The sequence below is a fragment of the Triturus cristatus genome, chromosome 12 (assembly GCF_964204655.1).
Source record: "Triturus cristatus chromosome 12, aTriCri1.1, whole genome shotgun sequence".
Classification (NCBI taxonomy): Eukaryota; Metazoa; Chordata; class Amphibia; order Caudata; family Salamandridae; genus Triturus; species Triturus cristatus.
In genome coordinates, this window is record NC_140595.1 from 767,986,844 (window position 1) to 768,012,385 (window position 25,542).

Consider the following 25,542-nt stretch of genomic DNA (forward strand, 5'->3'; position numbering starts at 1 on the left):
CCTTGAGAGGGGATATCCAAAGAAACTAATTAAACATTCTTTGAAGAGAGCTTGGTGGACACCAAGAGAGACATTGCTGGAGCAGAGAATTAGGAAAAAGGGTGACAGATCGGTCTGTGTGACAACATTTTGCCCTAACAGCCACCAACTCCGCAAACTCTTCCTGGGCAATTGGCATTTAATCAAGGACCTCCATGAGGATTTTTCGAGACCTCCGATGTTTGCGTTCAAAAAAGAGAAAAGTGTAGCTAACTACATAGTACGTGCTGCCTTACCAAAAGAAGAACAGCGTACATTAAGGAGTATGCTCAACCTACCACCAGTTATGGGGCACCACAAATGTGGAACATGCATAAACTGTGATCAGACCATAGAGGGTGATGTTTTTTCATTCAACACCACGCACTGGAAGCATAACACATTCAGTAATTGCAAAACGAAGAATGTCGTTTATGCAATAGTTTGTCCGTGTCCTAAGCTGTACATTGGGAAAACCACGCAGGAGGTGCGACAACGCATTATCCAGCATAAATCTAGGATCAGACGTCGAGTTGAGAATGCCCCTTTAGTCCATCATTGGGTCACTCATTCACACAGGGAGGCAGATTTGAGATGGACGGTTTTGTCAAAAATTGAAAGAGATCCACGTGGAGGAGATTTGGAAGGCCAATTAAGCCGTCGCGAGGCATTATTAATCATGAAGTACAACACGGCTATTAATGGCCTGAACGAAGTCGCTGAAATTTTCAGACCAATTGCTTAAAGTAAAAAGAACACCTTTTCTCTGTCGCTGTCTCTATGTTTTGGGCTTGGTCTGCTCTGCTGCTTCATTTTGTTATACAACTATAATTGATGGAGAGTTCCGATCATTCGTTTAGCCATGCATTACTCCCCGCTTTGGGGAAGCCTTCCCCGTAGTTTAGGTGCGTAGCTAAGGAATTGTTTTACATTTATGAACACACAACTAGATAGGAAGAATTTTTAACCATAACACCCGGAAGCCACTTGTCTTTTTCATCTTTATTATTTTAAATTTGCAACACTGTTCCTCAGGTTTACGAAATCCTAGCCACATTTTCAAAAACACACCTGCAGGGTCGCTGAGCATAAACTACATGTACCAGTAAGCTTTGCGCTTCTGGTAGTCCGAATGAGAGCTATACGTCACTAGCACCCACAAGACTGGGTTCACCCTCACTCGTGGTTTGACAAGGTTCCGAACGGATGGAAAATGTACTCCCGGTAAGCGTGCAGGGAAACAAGGATTAGTCATGTCTAGGAAACAGGAGCTCTGAGATATCAGGCCGTTTTAGTCTCCTTTGTTGATTTACACATCTCGTTTCGTCTTTTCAGCTTCCGGCGCGGGAAAAGCATCTTGAATTTGACTGAGAAACTTATCTAAGTAAGTTCTACATTTTATACAGCTGGTTGCGGTCCGGCTTTTCGAATGCGTATGTTAACGTTTGTTCAAAGTTGCAAAATAGATGACGATAGTCAACGGAATTCATTTCGACCGTTTCCCCTCCCTCCCTTTAGATACACAAGTATTCAAACATTGGCAGCCGGAAAAGAGGACACTTTCTCTTTCTCCAGTAAGTCGAGCGAACATTACCTACCTTTGTCCAAAGTCTGCTGTGTGTCATGTGCTATCTGTTTAGCCTGTGGTAGACAAGTAGAAATTTTAATATACTTGGTCTTGGTGTTTTTTTGTTTAGGTCCCTTTGCATTGGAAACGATTTGCATCCATGTCAGGCAGATAGATTTCCACGTTCTAAGGTGGGTTTTGAGAAGCCCTGTTGGTGCTTCGTAGTTATTTTGAGTCCAATTTCACATCCTAAAACTTTTCTATTGTTCATTTCAGAAATTGGTTGGTCCTGAGGAGAACCCATAATTCTGGGGTTCGAAACGCGTCGACCAGTTCTCATTTCCTTGTGTCGCACCGCTTTCAAAGAATTCTATTTTCATGTGAAGTTCAAAAGAATTTGTTATATTCATTTGGGCAATGCAATAATGAAATGTTTTTGGACATTTAAATTGAAATGTAATTAATTGTACAAGGGAAGAAAGGTCGCCACAAGGACCTTGTTCTTGACTGTTTTTGTATGATTGCTGTGTATGCATGAGTATAATGGCCATGAGTGTTAGATGAATGTTTGCATATATTTTCTCCTTGTTTCCAGGGGATCATCAGTTAGGTGTCATTGTAATATATGTTATGTAAAATTTTGTATATAAGATCTTAGCGCAACAAAAGAAATGTCTCTGCGCAAAATTATCTTTGAAATATGAAATAAATTCAAATCATTTCCGTCAAATAATAAGGAAATTCATAAAACCCTCCTTTTCAGTTTCGTTTCTTTTGAGGAGCTATGAAAGTATTGTGTTGAGTATTTCTCAGCTTGAACTGTTTGTTCTGTTTTCTTGTATTTTTGGCTCAGTTCAGCTGAGTTTTTTTTGAGCCACAACCCGGTGTTGTTTTCTAACAGCATGGATGGGGCATGGATGGATGGGGCATGAGTGATGGGTTCTTTAAGGCACAAGGGTATTTCAGGAAGCAATTGGGCACTGCTGCTGAAAAGTTTCTAGATCCAATCTGATGCCCGGGGAATGCTGAAAAGGTGAGAATGTTGCCGTTAGATGGATTCTCTCCTTGAAAGAGCATTACCGATGATACGTAACTTGTAAGTAAGGTGGACCATGGATGTTATGTACATTTATTGCTTGCGTATTTTCCTTCCTTGATCAAATTAATCTTTATGCTACATTGTTTTCAGTATATCTTCAGGAAAACTGGATGTTAATTGTTTAACTTGTACTACTTGTATGCTTTTATTCACCTTGCTAGTGATTTCAGGGTCACCTCTCCTTTGGCATTAGGGTTACAATCTTCCACAGCAAAATTACCAGTGCTTTGTTTATGTTCAGCTATTTCTGAATGGGCAGAATCTGGTAGGGGATTGAGAATGTGCGTACAATCTTAAGAATGTGTCTTTAGGATGGGAATTATCCCTCTGTTTAGCTTAGGAATCATGAAATAATTTAGGTAGCTCTCATTTACGATTTAATCAATTTCCTCAATTCTTTGCTGTTTTAAGTTTCTATTCAAAGAGAGAAAAAAATACAGAATTTTACTGACTTTCCCAATTTTGTTTACTGGCTTGAGCTAAACATACTGTCCAACCCTATCCAGTACCGGCCAGGTGGCAGTAGATAGCCATTCTGACTTGTCTTTTAGCAACTGTTTCCATTCCATTTCCATCTCTGCGAATTTAAAACAATCTGAGCCCAGCCCAAGCTCCATCTGGTGTGAGGGTGCCAGGAGGAAGCCATTGCTATTTTTGCACAGGCTTTCTATTAGGTCTGAAGAATTGTACAGTGCTCTAGCATTCACTTGATTCAAATTGCACTAATCCACTATCGCCAATAGTTGTCAGTGCATAGTTGGGTGAGAGTGCAGGCCATGCAAATGCTTCACCACAACAGCAAATGAATAAGTGAAACTGGATGGAAGGTGGTGTCCAGATTAGACTGCACCCTTCAATGCTCCAGTTTGGCACTTGACTATGAGTAGAAACTCGTTACCAAGCTAAATATGTGGATGTTGGCTAAAATTGACCAATTTTCGGACTGTTATGAGTCTGTAAAATGCTTTGTAAATGGTAATCACCAAGCACAAGTCCATCTCATGCCTTAGACATTTTGGAACTTTCTGGATATGTTTAAAAAAAAAAAGGTATAAAAGTGAGACAAGATGAAAATCAGATATGTTGTAATTGAACTGACAATAAGTACTTGCATCTAGTTTCCTGTGCTAAAGATTGCAGCCCTTTCCTGTTACAGCAATCCATTCCCTCTTTACTAGTCTGTGGGATAGCTTCTGCCTCTGGGAAAAAATTACATAACATTGTAAGTGGAGCTGGCCGCACGTCCCTAAACTCTGTCTCTGTCATCTGGGTGCTTAGTGTATAGGATGTGGTCCTTGAGGAAGCAATTAGAACTAAATTGGTTTGAAAGCTTTCATGCTGTTTTGTGAAGCAATTAACATAGGTGCTTATTGCTCCCTATCTCCAGTGAGTCGCTGGTTTATAAAAATAAAGCAGATTGCAATGGGAGAGTGTTTATTGCACCTTGGAAGGCAGAAGGGCTAAGCTTGGACTTATCCCATTGAGTTTACCCAAACTGAGGTCAGGGTGAATACATACTGAAGAAGGTGAGCACCTTAGCTATGGAGGGATGCTGGGTAAAGAGTTTAAAAATATTTAAATAAACCCAGTAGCACTTCAGACAAGAGAAATTCTGGGAGCAGCCAGCTACTGAGGTTTACAGCCTCCATGTCACAGATCATCTGCAGTGCAACTTGGACCTAGGTCAGTGTGCATAAGACAATATCTGCAGAATGTCTTCTGCTAACCCTCCTGGAAAGACTGAAGAACGGTGAGTAATGAACTGAAAATACTGATAGCATTGTTTGGTAGTATTTTCCATCAGCCTGGCTCTTGCATGTCCCTTTCCTGATCACTGCGCTGATCCATTCTTTGCAATCATTCAATGGAAGACTCTCTAAACTGAGAAATCAAAGCCCACCTTTTCCATGTATCCTAAAAAAGAGAACTACGTTTCACTGACCTAACAGAATATTTATGAAGCTGTCCTCTTATTGCTGGGCTTGGTTATGTTTTTGTTGTACAGGTGCTATCATTGTTTCCTCTGGCTTTGACCTCCCACCTAGGGTATGAATAGACTACAATGGAATGGAAATAAAGCACATTCCTTAAGTGGCTATTGATTCAATTTGAAAAACTTTAATCAGATTCTTTTATTGATTTTGACATATCATATATTGAGACAGATAGACAACTTGTGTTTCATTCAGGCACTTATGCAAAGGAGTTTCCCTAGCCTAATAGTTCACATTTATATGTATAAAAGGAGGACAAATTATCTTTATCATAACTATTGTGTGGAGCTCATCTTGGTTATTGTATCATCATCAAAGTGGTCCATCTTCTCATTCCTAGTGTATATATATTTGAATCATTTTTGCAAGACTAAATGAATCACAAATAAATCCTTAAGAAATGCCCTCACCTTCACCATCTCCATATGTGTGCCTGCTTTCATAGTTCAACTTCTCCTCCACCACCCACACCCAAAGCCTAATTCTTTGCTAGCAAAATGGGAGGAAATCTTTTGTCTTGTAAAATGCCCTGAATCCCTACGTATACAGTGTGTAGAGCTGGGCAGACAGAATACTGGTAGGTTGGAATCCATTCAATGTCTCATTGTGCATTTCTTGACATGCATACTTGCTATCTAACGATAATCAGAACACAATGGGCCTCTAAAACAACTTTACAAGCCAGGCGAGTGACGGTTGTTGTGTAAGTGTGCAGAGACTACAGTGTGTGGCATATTTTAATTCCTGGGATGAAAACTGTATCTGGTTATTGGGTCTCTGTACCAAACATACATGACTGGGGCCAGTACCAGTCTGGGAATTATAGGCACTAGCATATTATTGTACTAAGTGATTTGCGCTGTCCAGGAGAGTTAGCGGTGCGGGTCAAATTCCAAGAATTTAGGGCCAGATTTACTAAAGTTGTGCGTCATGGTTGCACCTTTTTTGGGCGCATCCATAATGCAAAATGCTAGTAGATATTTATAAAGCCACACAAGGGGCCATTTGCACTGCCATGCAAGGCTTTTTAAAAACAAAAGTTAATACAATGAAGTGGCTTGCACTGCATTGTGTTACATTTCATTGTGGGAGGTGTCATGCATGGAACATGGTCACTCCCATGCATCCACCCATGGATTTCACGCAATCCCAGATCGCAATCCCAGATTTAAACCTGGGATTGTGTGAAATTGCTACACCTTCCAGATGACGTTGTAACAGAGAGAAAAATCTTTTTTTTCCCTTGTTTTTTACTCTTTTTTGTGTGTGCTGCAATCTACAGCACACATACAAAGAGGAAAATGCTTGTGCAGAAAGGTATCTCTTCCTGAACAAAAGCAATTCTCCTGGTAATGCAGGCCCCCTTGAACTACGGTGCAAGGGGGCCTGCATTGGCGCTAGGCTGCCTGAAGTGAGCCAGCACACGGAAAGGCTAGAAAATCACTATAGGATGTTAAATACAGTGCACTCCTGCCCTTTCAAGCAGCGCAGCAACGTGGCTAGCTGCTTTGTACTGGATGAAAGTATGTTACATTTTCCCCTACATTTTTTTTTTAATGTTTTTTAATCTAATAATATTACGGCACAATACAACAAACATATTGGAAAACACGTATGCTTTACAGGCAGTTTTGAATAGGAGTTTATGAAATATTGCAAAACCTCCAAGTGCTGCTCAGGACCCAAGGCAGCAATGCACCTAAGCATGCATGTACGGACACGAACACTGTGTGCTGCTACTGCTGTCAGTTTTGAGGACTGGATGTACTGATGTTCCAGCCTTTATAGTAGCACCATGATTACCAGCCTAGACGTTTTCACTGTGCTCAATACATCCAGCCTTTCCAACACAGATCAAGTTTGTTATCCATGAAGGTCTTTGGGCTGCTGGTTTCTAAACAGAGAGAGGTCTAAAAGCTAGCATTATGCTGCCTTTGAACCACTAAGAATTTTTCAATATATCATTCATGAACTCTAGAAAGGTATACAATCTCCATGCCACTGAATGGCATTTATGCCTGTTGTTATTGTGCTATGTTGTGTCATATAATGAGATTCTCTAAATATATTGTTAGATATAATGCACAGCAGAGGATAGATGTACAAAATGTTATCATTAATTGCTAACTATGTTCATCATGCTGTTACAGAATAGTGCCATGAGCAGCCAGCAATGCTGAGTCTAGTAAACCAGATATTTAGTGAAATATCAGTACTTCTGAGCAAAAGAAACATTTGTGAAGTATTTAAACCAGCCACAAACATGATTCTAAGAAGGTTGAACCAACCACAGCTCTCCCAGAGAGCACTGTCATGCCTTTTGATCAGCTTCCTTGTGCCAACTTCTTTTGAAGAGAAGAGAACAGATGGATGCCACCTTCCTAGACCACAGGCAAATGGGTACTCAAGTGATGGAGATATCCTGATTGGTGGTCTATTTCCACTCCATTATGAGTCATATCCCGACATCACCTTCAGAGAGGAGCCGGCACCGATTGGATGTCAGACGTAAGATCACAAACTATAAGTGTGAATGTGGAATACAATTTTGCACAGTAATTCTGAGAAAACAAAAAAGCATATATGTACTGCACATTCCTGCCATCGTGTTATATCAAGCAAGAAGAGGAGAGTTTCTCATTCATCAGCTTAGCCAAGAGCTTGAGATATTTTCTTCCTCCATGTATAAACCATGCTTAGATAAGGGGTTATCAAACCTCTTCCAATCTACTGTTTGATTGGTGTCTTGCTTATAGTATTCTCATTTTCAGATGCATGGTGTATTCTTCAACACAAGCACCCATAATTTGGCGCTCCATGGCATTACTGGTGATTGTTTGGATATAGAGTATACTCTTCACCCTTAATTACTAGAGGGGCTCCTCCAAAGCTAAGTTTAGGCACAGAAATGGAAGGGTGGTGGTAAACATACATTGCCTCACCTGTGCTAGCTCTGCGGCCAGATACGATCTTCAGTTCAATTTCTGGCATCACAAAAAGTAACTACTCAGCAACCAATAAACAGTTAACTTCCCATATTATACAGTTTTCACTTCTGAATTATACATGACATCTGCCCAGAGACAGACAATGTGTGCTAATACTTGAGATACTCACTTTCAGAGAGGTAAGATGCTGAAATTGAGACAGATGGATGACTGTTCAGAATGCAAAAAAGAAATCATCCTTATAACAAAGCTGAAGCACAAGTTTGTAAGGTACTGCAAGACTTAAAAGAAGCTAACACTAGTTCTTCAAAATAATTTGGGACAGCTGTATAAAGCAAGTTTGCAGTCACAAACAGCCCAATTTGCAGAATCTGGCTGTTAGCGATTGCACAAATGTATTTTCTTATGTATATACCAGTTACTGAATCACAATCTGGATTTGAAACCCAATACTGATTTGGTATTTGAAAAGGGCATGTTTTGATTGTCCGTTCCAAATTAAGAATTGTAGTGGTATTGACTAAAGCTTTGTGACCAGATTCTGGTCACAAAACATTAACCTTTTACCACCTCCTCAAAGAAAGTGGTAAGTCATTAAGAAAAAGGAATGGGTCCCCAAGGGACCCTTTTCCCTTTGTGACTGTTGACCAAAATATTTTTTTAACACATCTTGTTTTCCTTTAGGGAAAATGGGTTGCATTAAAAAAAAATCTTTATTTAAAAGCAATTACAGACATGGTGGTCTTTTGATCCCAGCAGACCACCAGACTTGTGATGACTGCCATTCCTAGTGGGTAGCAATTTGCAAACTAACTCATTAATTTTCATGAGATCATTTGAATTGCAACCCACTAGAAATAATTTGTGAACAGATCTATTAGTACATAGTTCGGTTCTCAAATTACCACACTGGTCACTAAATACAGGTCACAAATTGCAACCAGTATTTTTGCAACCATTTCTTAGTATGTCCAGCCCCTTTATCCCTAATGATCCTGAATAACTAAAGGTCAACATTTGCAGCTTTGGCCCACACCACATCAGTGTTGCAATGATAGTAAACCCCTTCCTTATGCAACCAGGTTTCTCCAGATGTGCTAGAATAGATACAAATGTTTAATCCAAACTAGGGCATGTCAATACATTTGGAACTCATGAACATTCAGTGATAGGACAGCGTTTCCAATGAACCAAGAATTGAAGCTGCCCTTTATATAAGATGGAATCCTAAAGGCCACTTTCTTCATCCTCTGAGATTCCTTATAACATGACTGGAAGTGGAGGGGGGGGGGGAGAAGGAATACAGTTAAAAGGATCAAAAAGATGTGGTTTTAGTTGAGATACAAGAAAGGTCGGATTCACTTTCCAAGATAATGGTAGTTTTTAGATGAAAAGCTTTTGAATTAATCTGTTTGTAACAAATGTTGTTTGTAGCTAAAGCTAAGAAATCTTGTTCTGAACTTGGTTAATGAATAAAGAAATAATAGAACCGGGGAAATGAGAAGAAAGCCAGTCTTTCTTTTTACTGTGAGCCATTGCGTATGATGAGAATTACATTTTATTTGTGTAAATATTTAGGATTGGTATAAAGTCTTAGCAATTATTGCATATGCTCCTCTAAATGACTGATGAAGACAGGAACAGCAGGACCAAAAGTAAGAATCTGAGGAGCTTCTGGAAGACTGTGAATTCATAATATTTCATAAACCACATAGATGGAATATATCCGTGATAGATATCTTTTTTATTTCTGAAGCTGAAGAAGTCTTACTAAACATGAAACATTGGTCATCTAAGACAAGACATTTAGAATTACAATTCTCATCTGGTCACCTTTTAAAGGTGGTACATGTACAAAACACTCAATGGAAATAGTGTGGCAAGGACGGGGTGGAAAAGGCAACGGAAATAACTATCCATAGGGACACACTATCCATAGTGGAAATGTATCTGTAGGAGTCTAGCACATGTTTTGAACTGTAAGGGTGTGCTTAGACATACATTTAAACCTTTTTATGTGTGTTGTACAGTACAGCATACAAACATACGTAGAAACATTTAGAGAAAAGAAAACCGTTTTGTGCATACCTCAAGGAAGAGTGTTTTTTGCAACAAATGACATCCTCTCCAAAGAAGCACTGTGTGAGGCACAGCCTTGTGGCCCTAGAGGCCAGTTCACACGTTTGCACACATCCAGAGGAGAACATGCGGGCAGGAGGCCATGCCAAGCAAGCCACTACTTCACAGGTAAGTCTGTGCTCTCTTGAGCCAATGTCATGTTGGTGTTGACCTGACACCTAGCATATGTACTACCAACGTAGGTTACAAACTATTATGACATATTACAAGAACCATCAATCTATCAAGCAAATGACAGAAACAAACACCCTTCTTTGACTACTTTGGGTTGGGCCATTAATGGCATGCGTGCCATCCCAAGTCCCATATTCCCTGGTGAAATATGTAGAGTAGTACATTATTTAGGAAGCTCAAAACTAATAATAGCATTAAATGTTTACACAACTCCTTCCAAGGCACTCTTGGAAGGATCTGCCCTACTGTATACCAATTCATAGAAATCTTAAAGAAAAAGAAAGGAGCAATCAAGGTCTACACCAAGACAAGTAGAGACAGAACAAGTATGGTCTACAGTATCAAAATGGACTCTCTAAATGCATGACATGAGAGCTAGCAGGTCCTTCTCTTCCCAAACAACCGAGTACTGCACAACCAAAAATAAAAATGCTAAAATACTACTAGTATCTACTCCACCACATGTACATAAAAATATTCTGACTAAGCAAACCAATAAAACAACAAACCATAAAAAATCCCTATTTAATTAAATATTATTTCTAAAACTAGCTTAAAATATTTTTTTACAATTCTGAAAAAAACCTATTTAAACAAAATTCCAAATTAAAAACCAGAATAATATAAAACAAATTAATATTTCTAATACCCTTAACAAAAATATAATGCAATAGAAGTTAAAAACAAAACACAGCATCATACTTTTAGAACATTATCAGACATAATCAACTCTCAAAAACTATTTTATTAAACTGTAATAAAGAAAACCCAGCAAAACTACTATACAAAAGCAACATAGACAGAATGACACATATATCAATAAATCAATCATAAATACGTTTTTCGGTAGAATATACCATCAATGTATACAAAACTTCAACACACACGCTTTGCAATTAAAAGTTGAATAAAAACAATTTTAAAAAAGCAATAAAAGCAGCAATCACATATATCAGAGTGCACCCTAGATCAGTTTAAAATCCAAGCAAAAAAGCAAAATTAAGTTAAAAAATACCATTAGCTATATCCCCTCTAATCCATAAGCCATGATTATTATTTACTGCTAAGAATTCCAGTCACCTGTTGATGCCACATTAAAGTGTTTTATCTCAAAACATCTCACGATTATGCCGGACATTAAGAAGGAATCGGCTCACTGAGAACATAAAAGGTTCTGATGTATCTGTTCTCAGTAGTCGTTGAGCATGTATATATATAATAACTGAATTTCATAATTTTATTCTATCCCACACAACATTTCATTTTAGTAAAATAATTTCAAAGTACTTACAGTTTAGAAGCTGAAGACCTTTGAAGCAGAAATCCAATTCTAGAGGTAGAAACCCCAAGTTAAAAAATCCCTAAAAAACGCAAATATTTACTTCACTACAAATCTATGTTTTCAAAATAATTTATATAAAAATTATTTAAATAACAAAGCTGAAGAGACCTATATATCAATCTGCTCTACAGTAGCACGCTCACTAATCCTGCAAAATTGGAGGTCGGAAGAGATTCCATCTTACCAAAAATGGGTAAACAAAATGGCAAGAATAAGGAGATTTGAGGAAGCATATGCTAAACGGGTTGGTGCAATAAAAAGGTTTGCAGTGGTTTGGAAGTTCTTTGACAATTTGGCTGTATTTTAGGAATGTTAGCACTTTAGCACGTTTGCATTATAGAAGTTATAATGCCAAGATTTTGTAAATGAAGGGAAAAAGGAAGGGGAAAAAGAAGAAGAAAAAAAAAAAAAGCTACTGATGAACCAACTGATTCACTTTTATTCTTGACGATTACTTGGCACCTGAGGCTTGAGCCGGGTGTGACAAGAGACGCGCGGTTAGCGAGGTATTGGAACTATTTTTTAACCTGCTTCTAACTTCTTTTAACTTTAATAAGTGCTATTGTGAATTTGCACACAGAATCCACTGGCTTGCTAATTTGCACATTCAACGTATATTACCTGTTGCAGCGAGGGGGACCGCCATCTTGGTTGTACCGGGGTTGGCGCTCTAGGCTTCCACGCCTTCCTCTACTTAAGGCCGATGCCAGCGCGAGCGCGCTCAAAAGACACCTGAGGCTTGAGCCGGGTGTGACAAGAGACGCGCGGTTAGCGAGGTATTGGAACTATTTTTTAACCTGCTTCTAACTTCTTTTAACTTTAATAGCTGCTATTGCGAATTTGCACCCAGAATCCACTGGCTTGCTAATTTGCACATTCAACGTATATTACCTGTTGAAGCGAGGGGGACCGCCATCTTGGTTGTACCGGGGTTGGTGCTCTAGGCTTCCACGACTTCCTCTACTTAAGGCCGATGCCAGCGCGAGCGCGCTCAAAAGACACCTGAGGGTTGAGCCGGGTGTGACAAGAGACGCGCGGTTAGCGAGGTATTGGAACTATTTTTTAACCTGCTTCTAACTTCTTTTAACTTTAATAGCTGCTATTGCGAATTTGCACACAGAATCCACTGGCTTGCTAATTTGCACATTCAACGTATATTACCTGTTGAAGCGAGGGGGACCGCCATCTTGGTTGTACCGGGGTTGGCGCTCTAGGCTTCCACGACTTCCTCTACTTAAAGCCGATGCCAGTGCGAGCGCGCAGCGGAGGCGCAGCGGGCGCGCCGCAGGCGCGCCGCGGTGCGCCCAAGGCAAGCCCGTCTGCGGCCGTCCGCGCCAGGCCGGGCCCAGGGGCCAGCCATGCCAGTTACCCCACCTCATACTCGGCCAATTCCCTCAGAGAATTGCAACTCTCATACCCTCCACTCTCTCCTGCCACCACCAGTCGAATTACTACAGCTGGCCTTGCGCGCTCAGACTCACATTTCCCCAGTCGGAACATACCCCCCGCTAAACCGGCTAGGAGTGACACTTCCATCCGGGTGCTGTATCTGAACACCCGTTCCCTGATAAAACACCAAGCCGATATCTATATCCTCCTGTCTAATGAGAAACCAGACGTACTTCTGCTCACAGAAACCTGGCTGACTACTGATTCTCTCCCTGACATTCTGGCGGCCCTCCCCCCAGACTATTACATCCTCCATGCCGATTGCACTGGAAATCGCCCTGGGGGTGGGCTGGCAGCCATTATATCAAAACACCTTAACTTCATCTCCACATCTTCCCTTATCCTCCCTGAAGTAGACAACCTAATCATCAGCCTAAAAACCGACGTAGGAGCCCTAACACTCCTTCTCTTATACCGGCCTCCACACCTTATGCCGTTCTTCGCTACCACCCTGATGGAACAGCTGTCCGACCTATTGACACTGCACTCCAGATTAGCTTTCTTTGGCGACCTTAATTACTGGTTCAATGACGCCAACGCCGGGCCCCATGCCACAGGACTCTTCGAAGCCCTTAACAGCCTTAACCTGACCCAACAAATCTCCTCGCCCACTCATATCAAGGGCCACATTCTGGATCAGATTTGGACCCAAAATTTAGCACTCTCCCAGCCATCTATTTCCCCCTGCGTCTGGTCAGACCACCATCTAGTCGACACCACCCTCACTGTCACAGGCAGGATTTCCGCCCCTCGTATGGCTGGGGGCCTCTCACGCAAATGGAACTCTCACGACTCCCAAGGCTTTCTCGCGACCTTAGCCAACACCCGCCCAGTCATCAACACACCAACCAATATCGACTTGATGGAAAGTGATATTGGCACCTGGCTAATGTCGGCCAGTGACCAATTCGCCCCCCTTACCAAGTTCCCCTGCACCAGGCACCACAATTCCCACAGATGGTTCTCTGGCGAACTTAAGAAACACAAATTGAAGGTGCGCCAGCTGGAACGGACGTGAAGACGCAATTACTCTGAGCCACATAGACTACAATACATCACAGCTCGCAGGGAATACAAAAACGCAATCTCCTTAGCCAAATCTGAACATTTTTCAAACAGAATTTTTTCTGCAGACAATAAATCAAAGGAGGTCTTCAAAATTATGAACGAACTCACCTCAGACGACAGAACTCTCCCAGGTCAGATCCCCACCCAGGAGACCTGCGATGCTCTTAATCTTTTCTTTATCGAAAAAATCAATAAAATCAAGGACTCCATCCCCCCACTCCCTGAGACACTTTCCCCAGATACCCCTCCGAACAACTCATCGTCCTTCACTCACTTCCCCACCCTCAACCCCAACTCACTAGCTGAACTTGCGACCCGGGTAAAATCAGGTTCTCCGAACGACTGCTGCCCTCCTTCGGTCCTACGGGACGTCTGTCTTAAACTACCCGACTGCATTCTACCCCTATTGAATGGTTCTCTCAGCACCGGTATTGTCCCCAGTTCCTTCAAGGAGGCCATTTTAGTGCCTCTCCTGAAGAAACCTGGTGTGGACCCGGCGGAACTTTCTAACTACCGTCCCATTTGGCTTTTACCTTATTTTTCCAAATTAATGGAGGCCCACGTTACCCGGTCTCTCTCCAACTTCATCGAGACCTCCTGCCACTTGGAGCCTAATCAGGCCGGCTTTAGGCCAGCCCATTCCACTGAGGCCGTGATCCTATTAGTCTTGGACACACTGAGGAGGAACGCTGACACAGGGATTCCCCAGGCCTTCGTACTCCTGGATCTGTCTGCCGCGTTCAACACGGTTGATCACAACATCCTCCTTCACCGTGTCGAGCGGGCAGGCATCCAGGGTCCTGCCCTCAAATGGACTCAGTCCTATCTGACCGGCAGAACACAAGCCGTCCGCTTGGGCCCCTACATAGCGACCAAAACTTCCACGACCTGTGGAGTCCCTCAGGGTTCTTCCCTGTCACCCCTATTATTCAACCTCTACCTCCGTCCCCTGATTCACTCGCTTCAGAGCTGGGACATTACAGTGTACAACTACGCTGACGATCTGCAGATCATCTTCCCACTCAACTCTACGGACGCTTTGAACAACTTCCATTCCGCCATGATACACATCCAGGAGTGGATGAACTACAACCAGTTAAAATTAAATCCTAGCAAAACTGAGCTCCTTCTCCCCGGCTCCAGCCCCTCCCACTGGGGTCCGCAGTTCTGGCCTAATAAACTTGCCCCCCCCCCCCCCCCGGCCCCTGTGACATCAGTAAAAAGTCTTGGTGTGATCATTGATACCGAACTTTCCCTCAGATCCCATGTGGGCCCTGTGATTTCCTCATGTACGTTCCAGCTCCGCAAAATCCGCAAAGTCAGTCACCTACTACCATCCGCCGCTCGGGTCCAGGTTATCATCTCCCTGGTACTAGCCCACCTGGATTTTTCCAACTCCCTGTACTATGGACTCTCAAAATCATTGCTACATCGCCTTCAGGTCGTGCAGAACCAAGCAGCCCGTCTCATCTACAAAACTCCCAAATGGCAGTCGGCCAAACCTTTGCTACATAAACTGCACTGGCTACCCAGAGAACTAATGGCGGCCTTTAAGTTGGGCTGCCTCACGTTCACATCCCTCCACTGTTCCAGCCCCACCTTCCTGACAACACTCATCGATCCACACCGTCCAATGCGCAATCTTCGTTCAGCTCTTCTCAACTTGCTTGCTGTCCCCAAAACCAAAACCCACAAATTTGGCGGCCGTCGGTTTGCTTATCTTGCCCCCAAATTTTGGAATCCTCTTCCCCTGACCATCAAATCCAGTAGCTCCCTCAAAACCTTCCTTTTTCCTTCACTCAGCTAATTCCGTCTCCTCTGACCCCAGAGTCTCCTCTGTCTTATAGCGCCAGGAAACCCACGGTGTCAGTGCGCTCTATAAATTTCACTTAACATAACATAACATAACATAACATAACTAGTCACTTTAGGGTAGTTTTGTTGCAGGGATTCTGCTTATACACAGAACTATGCGTAGAACCCCAGGACCTCAGTGAGTTGTGGTGTACCAGAAACTCACCTCAGAACCCAGAACCCAGTATCCGGCTAGCATAAGTGTCCCATTCGTTATCCGAGATTTAGCTCGGCGGTCCCAATGAAAAGACAACCCAGAACACGCGACTCAGTACATACTCAGGAATGGTGGGAATCGGAAATACCTGTTCGTATATTATTCTCACATCAGTCCACAACAATAATCAACAGAGACACGGTGTAAATAAAAAGAGTTTATTTTTATAGACCACGTGTCCTAAGATGCAGTACTTTGGCTAATACAAGCAGACAAATGATTAATATCAAAACCAGCAACATAGTTACAATACCATAGAATATAAAAGGGGTGATCATATTATAATGACAGTGGATACTACCACCTTCCCTTTACTAAGAAGCTAATATTACTATTATGCTAATAGAAGGTCTCTTAGGCTTGAATAGGGGACCCCATACCTCAAAGATCAGCTTAGTGAAATCACATCACAGGAGCATCAGGAGTCTTCTCGCAGGAAGGCTCGTCTTCGGTCTGAATAATAAACATGATGTCTGTGATATTAAAAGCACCAACTTTCAGGTATGTGCAGCTGCGCGTGTGTTATGGCTAAATAGTGGGTCGATCAACCTAGAGTGGAAAACATGCATTGTGTAATAATCCAGACTGTTTGTCACACCATGTACAGACCAAGGTCGCTGCGCCGAGCTTGGGATGGTAACAACAGATTGCTCTCGTGTGAAGCAAGTCTTGATTCAGCAGTTTATTTAAGAAATAACATATAAACGCAGTGTCGTGTGCAAAAGCAGAAAGATGGCTTTCTAACATTTAACGTGGTTATGCTAACCTAACAATGTATGTACGTATTCAGGAAGAACTCACTACACGCCCCCTTGATCGAAGCACTATTTAGTAGGCAAGAAAACAGAGAACGCAGAGTTCAGATTCGTCAGAGCAGAACAAGGCGTAACCAATGCAAAGTTTCAGAATGCGCTAAAGTCTGAAACGACAAAAAATGTAAGGTAAAATAAAAAAAAAAACTCAAAACAACCATCGGGAAGAGAGAAAAAAAAAAAAAAAAAGGAGAAAGAAAAAGTAAATGCTGCGGCAGGTTGCTGTCCAGGAGCACAGGCGCAAAAGACGACAGTGCAGTCAGTCCATGAATGTATAGGCAGCATATGTGGCAACTGCTTCCAACAAAAAATCATTTGCAGGGCCACTGAAAGTCTCAGCCATCCAATCCATCAACGAAAAGGAACATACGTGTTCTTCAACCATCGGAGCCTCTAGCACAATCAGAGGGCACCCGGAATGTTCCTCCAAATAGCTCATAGCCAAGAAGTTGTAGGCAGCCGTTGAAATGTCCCAATTACCCAGGATACCATGCGCCGCACCACAGGCCATAATCCGGACACCAGAACAGGCCAACTCGTGAGACACTAGGGGCCTCATCAGTCGATCGAAATCCGGCACCGGAGACACCAGGTTGGTCGAGCACAAATCCAAAGGCCATTCAAAGGGACAATCCAGGCAGTGAAGTACAGGTTGCACACAAGTGAAATATGAATACCGGAAGGATAATCCATATGCCAGGCTTAAGGTCGCCAATGGCAGAGTTCCATAAAAGTCAAGCATCCTATCACGAAGAAGATGCAGGCGGGACAGGCGCTCGTGTGGCACAGAAGGAGCAGCCATTCCGGAGTATGAAAAGTAAAAGCAGCACACCTGCCACCAGCGCCAGAAGCAGCGGAACACCTCCAAAGATGCTCGAGAAAAGTGAATGAAAAAATGTCGGAATCACACCAAAAATAGTTTGGAAAGAGGTCACGAGACCCGATCCCACAAGTTTAAAAAAATGAGCCAGGCCGGTCGTGGACGAGGCATTAAAAATAGTTTGGATCAAAGTGCCGAAATGTAGGGGGAGATCAGTATTCAGAAGCGCCTGTACTTCAGTGCGCGTATTAGCAACGTGAAGGACAAATGTTTCACGAGAGGAAGTCAATGGCACCTCTTTTTGGGACAATAGAGCTCTTATTCTGCTCAACTTGTTGAACTCTGCTTTCAAGGTTGGAATCGAAGGCCAGATAGAAACATCCAGCCGCCCATGCGGGGGTGGAAAGAGAACATTATTGCAGCAGACAACTTTCTGCGAAACAGTTACTATGTACGGGATTCCCACTAACATCCGCAGCAAGCTTCATTATTCAAAATTAAATAACTACCGTTTGCAAGCAGCGTGAAAGAAGGCGTAATCACAGGCACTGGGATACCTCGTAGGACGCAGGCCAAGTTCGGGGCTTGTACATTGCATGCGCCGTGTAACTGAATGTGCCTACATACCAAGGAATGGTCTGGTGTCGTGGTACATTCCTCGCCTTTCAAATAAACCTCAGTTCCGTCCCTCGTACACCTATACGTAAAGGGGAGGGACCAAACCTCATGTATGAAAGCGGTGCCCAGCGGTTCATATCTACCCAAAGCATAATGTTTCATACAAGACGTAAACTTAAAAAGCGCGAAATGGAGAGTTATCAATCCGTGTACTAACCACGTAGCTGAATTGATCTCCGCTACAGAGAAAGGCAACGGTTCCAACTTTTCAATATGTAACAATGAATATGTAGCATCCTTCATGGACATAAATCGCTGCTTGTCAGTAAGGTTAAAGGGAAGGAATAACGATGTAGTGTTCAGATAGTCCCAAGGGACTCTCCCTGCCTTTAACGTCTGCAATGTCCAGGCAAACTGCATAACAGAACGCAACTGGTTTTGACCATGATATAACACAGACATATCATCATGCACAATATCAACAACAGAAGAAACAATGTTATCTAATGTATAAATCCTAGAAGAGAGAGTGCTAATGCTATTATCTATAACGGCTAAAACCTTCTCCATGTTTGCTTGGTCAATAGCTCTCAATCTGGAAGCCGCCTCAATCTGCGACAACTTCCAGACTTCGTTGTAAATAGCATACGCCCACCTTTTCGTTCTGCCACCCACAGGACCCTTAACAAAATCATTCAAATCTATTTTGTCATGTAATTGTGATAAATGAACTTTGACAGACGCCAAGGTGGAATGTCGCAGCCAAGATTGACATAACTTGCCCACAGAGTATGTAGTTACAGTATGTGACGACTCAAACCGAGGGTCTACGCGTTCCCGAGTATACCCCGGATTCAGTCCTAGAAAGCGACGTTGACAGGAGTCTGAACTGCTTTGCCAAACTAACCAACCCTCACTACTAAATTTCGAAATATTAAAAGATGTATTTGAAACTAAGGATTGCAAAGCAGTAAGGGATAGATCTGTGTGGTTATCCCAATTGGGATAAGCGCCCAAATCCGGCACAGAAGGTGACTTTAATTGTTTAGAAGTAGCCAATCCAAAACAGGTGGTTTGGAAGATGGATGAATTTAAAAACAAAATATGATTTGGTATAAGACAGGCACGATGTAAAGCCTCTGTACCCTGAACCTGCCACGGTCTGGAACCCCAAACCGACTTTAGATCAATAGTATCCTTCCATAGATCATAACCTTTGATTGACAACTCGTCCATAAAGGACTTGGAATAAAGCAACTTTGTGTGTGTCAGTCGAACCTTTGCGGCAGACTCAGGCAGCACCTTAAAATAAAACGCTGCCGGGTCGGAAACACTGAAATCGGTAAAATAAGAATACTTGTTAACTAGGGTTTGTGAACTTCCGAATGCGGGAGTAGGACAGTGTTCCCATTGGGTAAAATTTACAAAGTTTCTAAATGTATTTGCTTTATGCAGGAAGTGATTGCCATAATGTTGAAAACAATACTGTTCCGCATAATTAGCCGCATTTTCATATAAATCTTCAGCATCAAAAGCGGCATAATATTTCAAATCAGAAAACAGTGATTCAATGGCGTGTACATCCCAATCATCAGAACGTATGTTCTGCCTAACCACATCACCCATAGAAACACGAAATACATTAGGTACATTAATGACCTCTGTAGGCCCATGAATTTGGAATTTAACAGCATCCCATGCGATTCCATCCAAGACGGGCCAGGCAGTAATATTCACAAAAGTCTGGTCCCTTTTCATGATGTGGGACGAGGAGTGGGGGGCCAAAGTTCCATTGATAAGTCTAATTGTCGATCTCTCACGCAGATAGTGGCCATCCACAAGACGTTAAAAAACTATTATAAATCCAATTGACATAAACAAAAAAATAGTAAAAAGCATCAACCAGATGTACGTCCAAGGGGCAATCAAAAAATGTCTCTTAAACCAGCTGAAAAAAACAGCAATGTTTGATGGGGGGCTTGAGGGTAACGAGTTAGTGTCAAAGGAGAAACGGGACTGGCCAAGGGCTGTAGATTGTAAAACAGGCGAAGGTCCACGTGTAGGATAAGCATACTCAGTCTCTTCGGGCAAACCACCAGCCGATGGTATCAACAAGGGATCAGTAACACATTGCATCTCGATGGCAACCTCAGGCAAGGTGTTAGAAGCAAGAGCCAACATTGAATTTCTTTGCATCGTCTGGCATGAAACTGCTGGAGTCATACTAAGAAGTATCGGCCACTCGCTGAAGTTTGACATTGTCAATAGAGATGTACCTGTTTTCTTTGCGACCAGGAAGTGGAGGTAAAATGACTGTTCTTGTACCCTGCACTCCAAGCACTGGAACTGGTGCACGGTAAGAGGGGCCAAACTCCTTCTTGTTCTCCACCTTCTCACGGACCAGGTCTCCAACTCGGGGTAGCCAGCCGACTACCGGAACCTGAACTTCAGCTTCTGATGTGGAGGGCAAGTGTTCCTTCGAAAGAGTGTCTCTGGCTTCTTGTAGAGTCTGTAAAACAGCACAGTGATCATCTACGTCAAAGGGTGCGGTCGACGCCGCCATGTCTAGACCATCAAGGTCTGGGACAAACATTCTGATTCCGAAGAGCATCATGTACGGGGTCCGCCCACCCAGAGATCTTCTAGGGAGATTATTAAGTGCACGTTGGACGTTATACAAATGGGCTAGCCAGTTCCGGCCTGTGCCTAAAACACGTGCTGTCAATGATTGCTTTAAGTCACGGTTCATTCGCTCCACCACACTATTACCCTCAGGTCGGTAGGGGGACGAAAATTTCACTAGGACCCCCAAATTTCTCATAGCCTCCTTGTAAGCCTTAGAGGCGAACGCAGGGCCTTGATCAGAATGGAAGGTACCACACGCAAAAGTTCCCACAAAGACACGCAAATCCCTGATGACAGTCCGCGTGTCAGCACTCCTTTGTGGCCATACCCATAGAAAACGTGTGCACGAATCCACTGCAACCAAGATGTACTTGTACGCAGTATCCGAGGAAAAAGGACCGCAGTGATCTAAATAAACACAACCAAATGGCCTATTAGAGATGTACAGCTGTGTCTGTGGTGGGCGCGCAACAGTAGAAGGTTTAATCTGTTGGCAAATGTCACAATCAAGAACATAAGCGCGCGCTTGTTTATATAAACCAAACCACCAGTAACGTTGTTGTAGCAGAGATATTGTAGCTGACACACCGGCGTGGGCAGACGCCAACCCCTCATGTGCAGCCAAGATCAGTGCTGGCCTGCAGTCCGCGTTGGGAATAATTCTGTCACCAACGTCGTTAATCCTCACTAATGGGACATTATCAGGACTTAAATGGTAAATGTAACGAGAAGGAAAACCCTTCGGGTAATCGCCTCCCTTTTCTGTAGCAGCAATAGCTGCCAAGATGTCATCATCAATCTTACTTTTTGATCTGGTAACTGCTGCCACTAAGTATGTAGCCACTGCTGTTTTTGCTGCCTCGTCAGCCAAGCTGTTGCCGACAGCATGGACACCAAGTCGCTGGTGACCAAGAGTGTGAATAACATTCACGAGAGGGAGACGGTCTTTAAAGTCTGCCACTCGAACCCAAAGCGTTTTATGCTTAATTGTGCTACCTTTTGTGTCTCGATAATCATTCTGAGACCAGAAATGTAAATTGTCATTGTAGGACTGGACACAGTAGAAGGAATCACTCACTATAAGAGTAGTGACCCGGGGATCAGCAAACTCCAGTGCAAGCACTAGAGCCCGAAGCTCCGCCAATTGCGCGGTACAATCACCCAATGACTGCGTATGCACTGCATCAGATTGGAATTCACCATTTACGAATGTACCTACGACAATTGCGCAAGCCGCTGAGTAAGCGTGCTTCGATCCAATCGCGGGCTGCGCAGACCCGTCAGTGTTTATGACACAATGGTATTCTTCGAGCGGGCGCAAAGACAGAGGTGCCGGATGAACGAATTCATACTGCAAGAACTCTTGAGTCTGTAATGAGGCATCAAAGATGTAGGTGACATCAGGCGACGTCAGTGTTGTGGCCCATTGTATCCACCGAGGATGCAAAGCTTTAGAATTTGGTACACTTGCCTTTGTCACTGCTTCTAAGGCAGGATAGGGTGTTACAACCAGAATCTGTTTCCCATGTGACAGTGCGCGTTCTTTAAGGATCGCCATCTGTACAGCAGTCAGAACTTTTTCGACCGCGGAAAAACGTAATTCAGCAGAGGTGTACAAGTGGGATTTGTACGCAATGGGGACGGTATCGCCCTCATTAAACGTCAAATACGTGAAACCCACTGCGCCTGGCACTACTCGTATTACCAGGTTAGTGCGGTTATCACGTGTCAGCAAATATTGTGAAGCAAGAAGGTCTGCCTGTAAAGACTGTAAAATTTTAGAATGTTCCAGCTGCCAACTAGACTTCGAAAATGTGGGTTGTACCAAGGCGTAAAGCGGCTTGATACGCTGGGCATAATCAGGAATGTACGTACGGCCGAAATTCAGAAAGCCCAGCAAAGATTGTAATTTCTTTAGTGTCGCAGGCGCACTCAAGCATGCGCATTTCTCCAGAAAGTGGGGAGCTAACCCCTTTCCTTCATTATTGAGCTCGTAGCCCAAAAACAACACCGTATATTCCGCGATGTGAGACTTCGCAAAATTGAATTTGTAGCCATAGTCAGCAAAACTCACTATAATATTGTCGACTCGAGACAGATGCGGCAACAGCTCATCATCCGTGAGGTAGATATCGTCAACATAGGAGTATGCCTCGGGGTCTATTCTTTCTAAGAGAGAAACCACGCGAGCGGAAAAGACGCCAGGGCTATTTTTGTACCCCATGGCTAATCTGGTAAACTGTTTTTGTTTTCCGCCCGAAGTAAACGCTGTCCACTGGCTACTCAGTGTGGACAGGTTATGGCTAAAAAAGCCATTGGAAATGTCAAGTGTCGTTTTAAATCTTTTACGCACGAGACTGTCGACTAGAGCCGAGCTATGTGTATTTTGTACCGCGCAGGTCCGGCAATGGAAGTTTAGGTGCCGGTAATCCAAAACTAAACGGTACGAGCCGTCAGGCTTCGTTACAGTGAATAAAGGGTTATTCATAGGGGACACACAAGTTTCAATTACACCCTGATATTCCAATTGTTCAAGGATCGCCGCGACGTGGGGTCTAGCTTCACGACGCATGGGATACTGGGGCTGAGGCTGGGGCATAGACCGCAATGGAATCTCATGGCAGGGGGACAATCGGTCCCAACCCACCTGAGTACGATACACCGCTGGCGCAAGCGCCAGCGCCCACTCCCCAGTGTACATTTCAGCCTGGTCCTTAGGCACTGTGTGCGCAAAGGACGGGAGGATTTTCTCCTCCCCTTTAGGAGCTTCCAAAATGAAGGCTGGGGGCCAATCTGCCTCCGCTAGGAGGATGTCATAGGTGGTGGTCAGATTATCCCAAAAAATCCCTTTTATAGTACGTTGTATGTCACCCTCTATTAATAAGACTATTTCATAAAGTCTGTCAGGGGGAGCCACTCTGGTGTCAGCTGTTTCAACGGTAACCAATACATCAGTTGCTGTCGCCGCCAGAAATGGACGCAGAGCTTGACGGACTATGGTAATTTCCGCCGCGCTGTCCAGTAGCGTCAGCGCCCATGTCCGGTTCCGAAGTTGTGTCCGCACTATCTGAGGCATACTTTGCCGTCAGAGCCGCCACTTTCTTCTTCTGAAACGGGGGTCTTTGTCGAGCAAATTCGTCCTGCTTGCCTTTTCCCTCAGTCTGTCGAGGTTGGTCACGCTGTTGTGGAGCACCCCGACCTTTGCCACCGCCTCCGCCACCGGACTGTGTAGCCGATGTTTCCTGTGAAGAACGAGGAGAACGCGGTTCAGAAACCTGAAATCTATCAGGAGACTTAATAGTAGCACGATCTCGCAGATCATAAGTGCGTTCACTACTTGACTGTACGGGAGAGGCAGGCCGAGAGCCCTGTTTCTGCTGCTGCTTTCCCTGTTGTTTTGACCGCCAATTTTGTTTTTGAAAAGCTGGCCAGCCATCCTTACCAGGAGTATCTGCCTTACCCTGCTGCTTAGAATCGGGATTTTTGATCACAGGCTTAACTCCTAAAGAGCTACGACCCAAATCTCGATATGCCTCTGAGATTATTTTTGCAAATTCCTGCGGTTTGTCCTCTTCAGCAACTTTTTTCAGTTCATTACGAACCTGAAAGTGCAACGCATCACCCTTAAGGTTTCCCATTATCATGGTAGCCACCAGGCCAAAATCTCCGAGGAGCCGCATCCCCAATTCTATCGCAGACTCCGCTCCATGGTCCTCTTGAACCTGTTTAATAATGGAGGGCAGCTGCAACATAGACGGAGTGCCAAAGCACTGCGCGTACGTTGCAGCAAAAATCTTACCCCAGGATACACAATCGTCCATATGGGGAACTAAGTCTTTAGGCAAACTAATGGTGAGGATCCTGTGTTTCTCCACAGGAGTTGTATGCGGATAAACCGCCTCTATTTGGTCAAATTTTTCAGAAAGCCAAAAGGGATAATCATTAAGGGTGGGCGTAGTTCGCGAAGTAGCACTTCGCGAAGCTACGCAAAGTGAAGTTCGCACTACGCGAGCTACGCGTAGCACTTCGCGAACTGCGAAGTAACATGTTCGCACTGTGCAAGATGTTGTTTTCAATGATTGCACAGTGCGGACAAGCAACCGGCACTGTGCAATCATTGAAAATGGCATCTTGCACAGTGCGAGCTGTAGTTTTCTGCTGCTCGAGTAGATTTTTACTCAAGCTGCAGCTTTCTCAACGCGAACTGGTAGTTTCTCATCGCGAGCGGTCGCGAGCATACGCGACCCCTCGCAATGAGAAACCTGACCTTCTCGCGTTGGGAATCTCGCCGGGAGGTTTATTTTCCATGCTCGCGATCGCGAACAAGGAAAAAGTCTCGCCAGGATGTCATTTTGCTTGCTCGCGGTCGCCAACTTGACGTTGAGGACCGCGAGCAAGCAAAAAATGACCGCAGCACTACGCAACACTACGCTACGCGTGTTCGCACTGTGCTACGTGCAGTTCGCGTAGTGCGAAGTAGCGCGAACTTCGCAAACTACGCGAGCGTAGCGTAGTGCTTCGCCCAGGCCTAATAATCATCCCTTGTGGGGGGACGCTTGCCCATAACAGAATTAACCATAACAGGACTAATGACCACCGCGTGACGATCACTAGGTTGTCCCGCACTAACAGGCGCCCCCGCCTGTACAGTGCGCGACACATACTGCACTAACGCCCTATATACTCTTATAAGGGCAGTGTGTAGTACACGCAATTCATCCACCGTCACCGTGAGGTAACGGGGATGGGGCGTAAATCCGGCTAGTACCGGCCAAGTGGCCCCCGCAATTGATAAAGG

At 43.7% G+C, this 25,542-nt stretch overlaps 1 protein-coding gene across 1 annotated transcript in view; it reads left to right on the forward strand.

Annotated features, from left to right (window-relative positions):
* Nucleotides 1-13,892: 13,892 nt before the first annotated feature.
* LOC146782775 (vomeronasal type-2 receptor 26-like) overlaps nt 13,893-25,542 on the forward strand; it is a 61,962-nt gene continuing 50,312 nt past the window's right edge. Inside the window, exon 1 of the mRNA XM_085637246.1 lies at nt 13,893-15,508. Coding sequence (XP_085493372.1) covers nt 13,893-15,508 — 1,616 coding nt within the window. The remainder of the gene's footprint in view (nt 15,509-25,542) is intronic.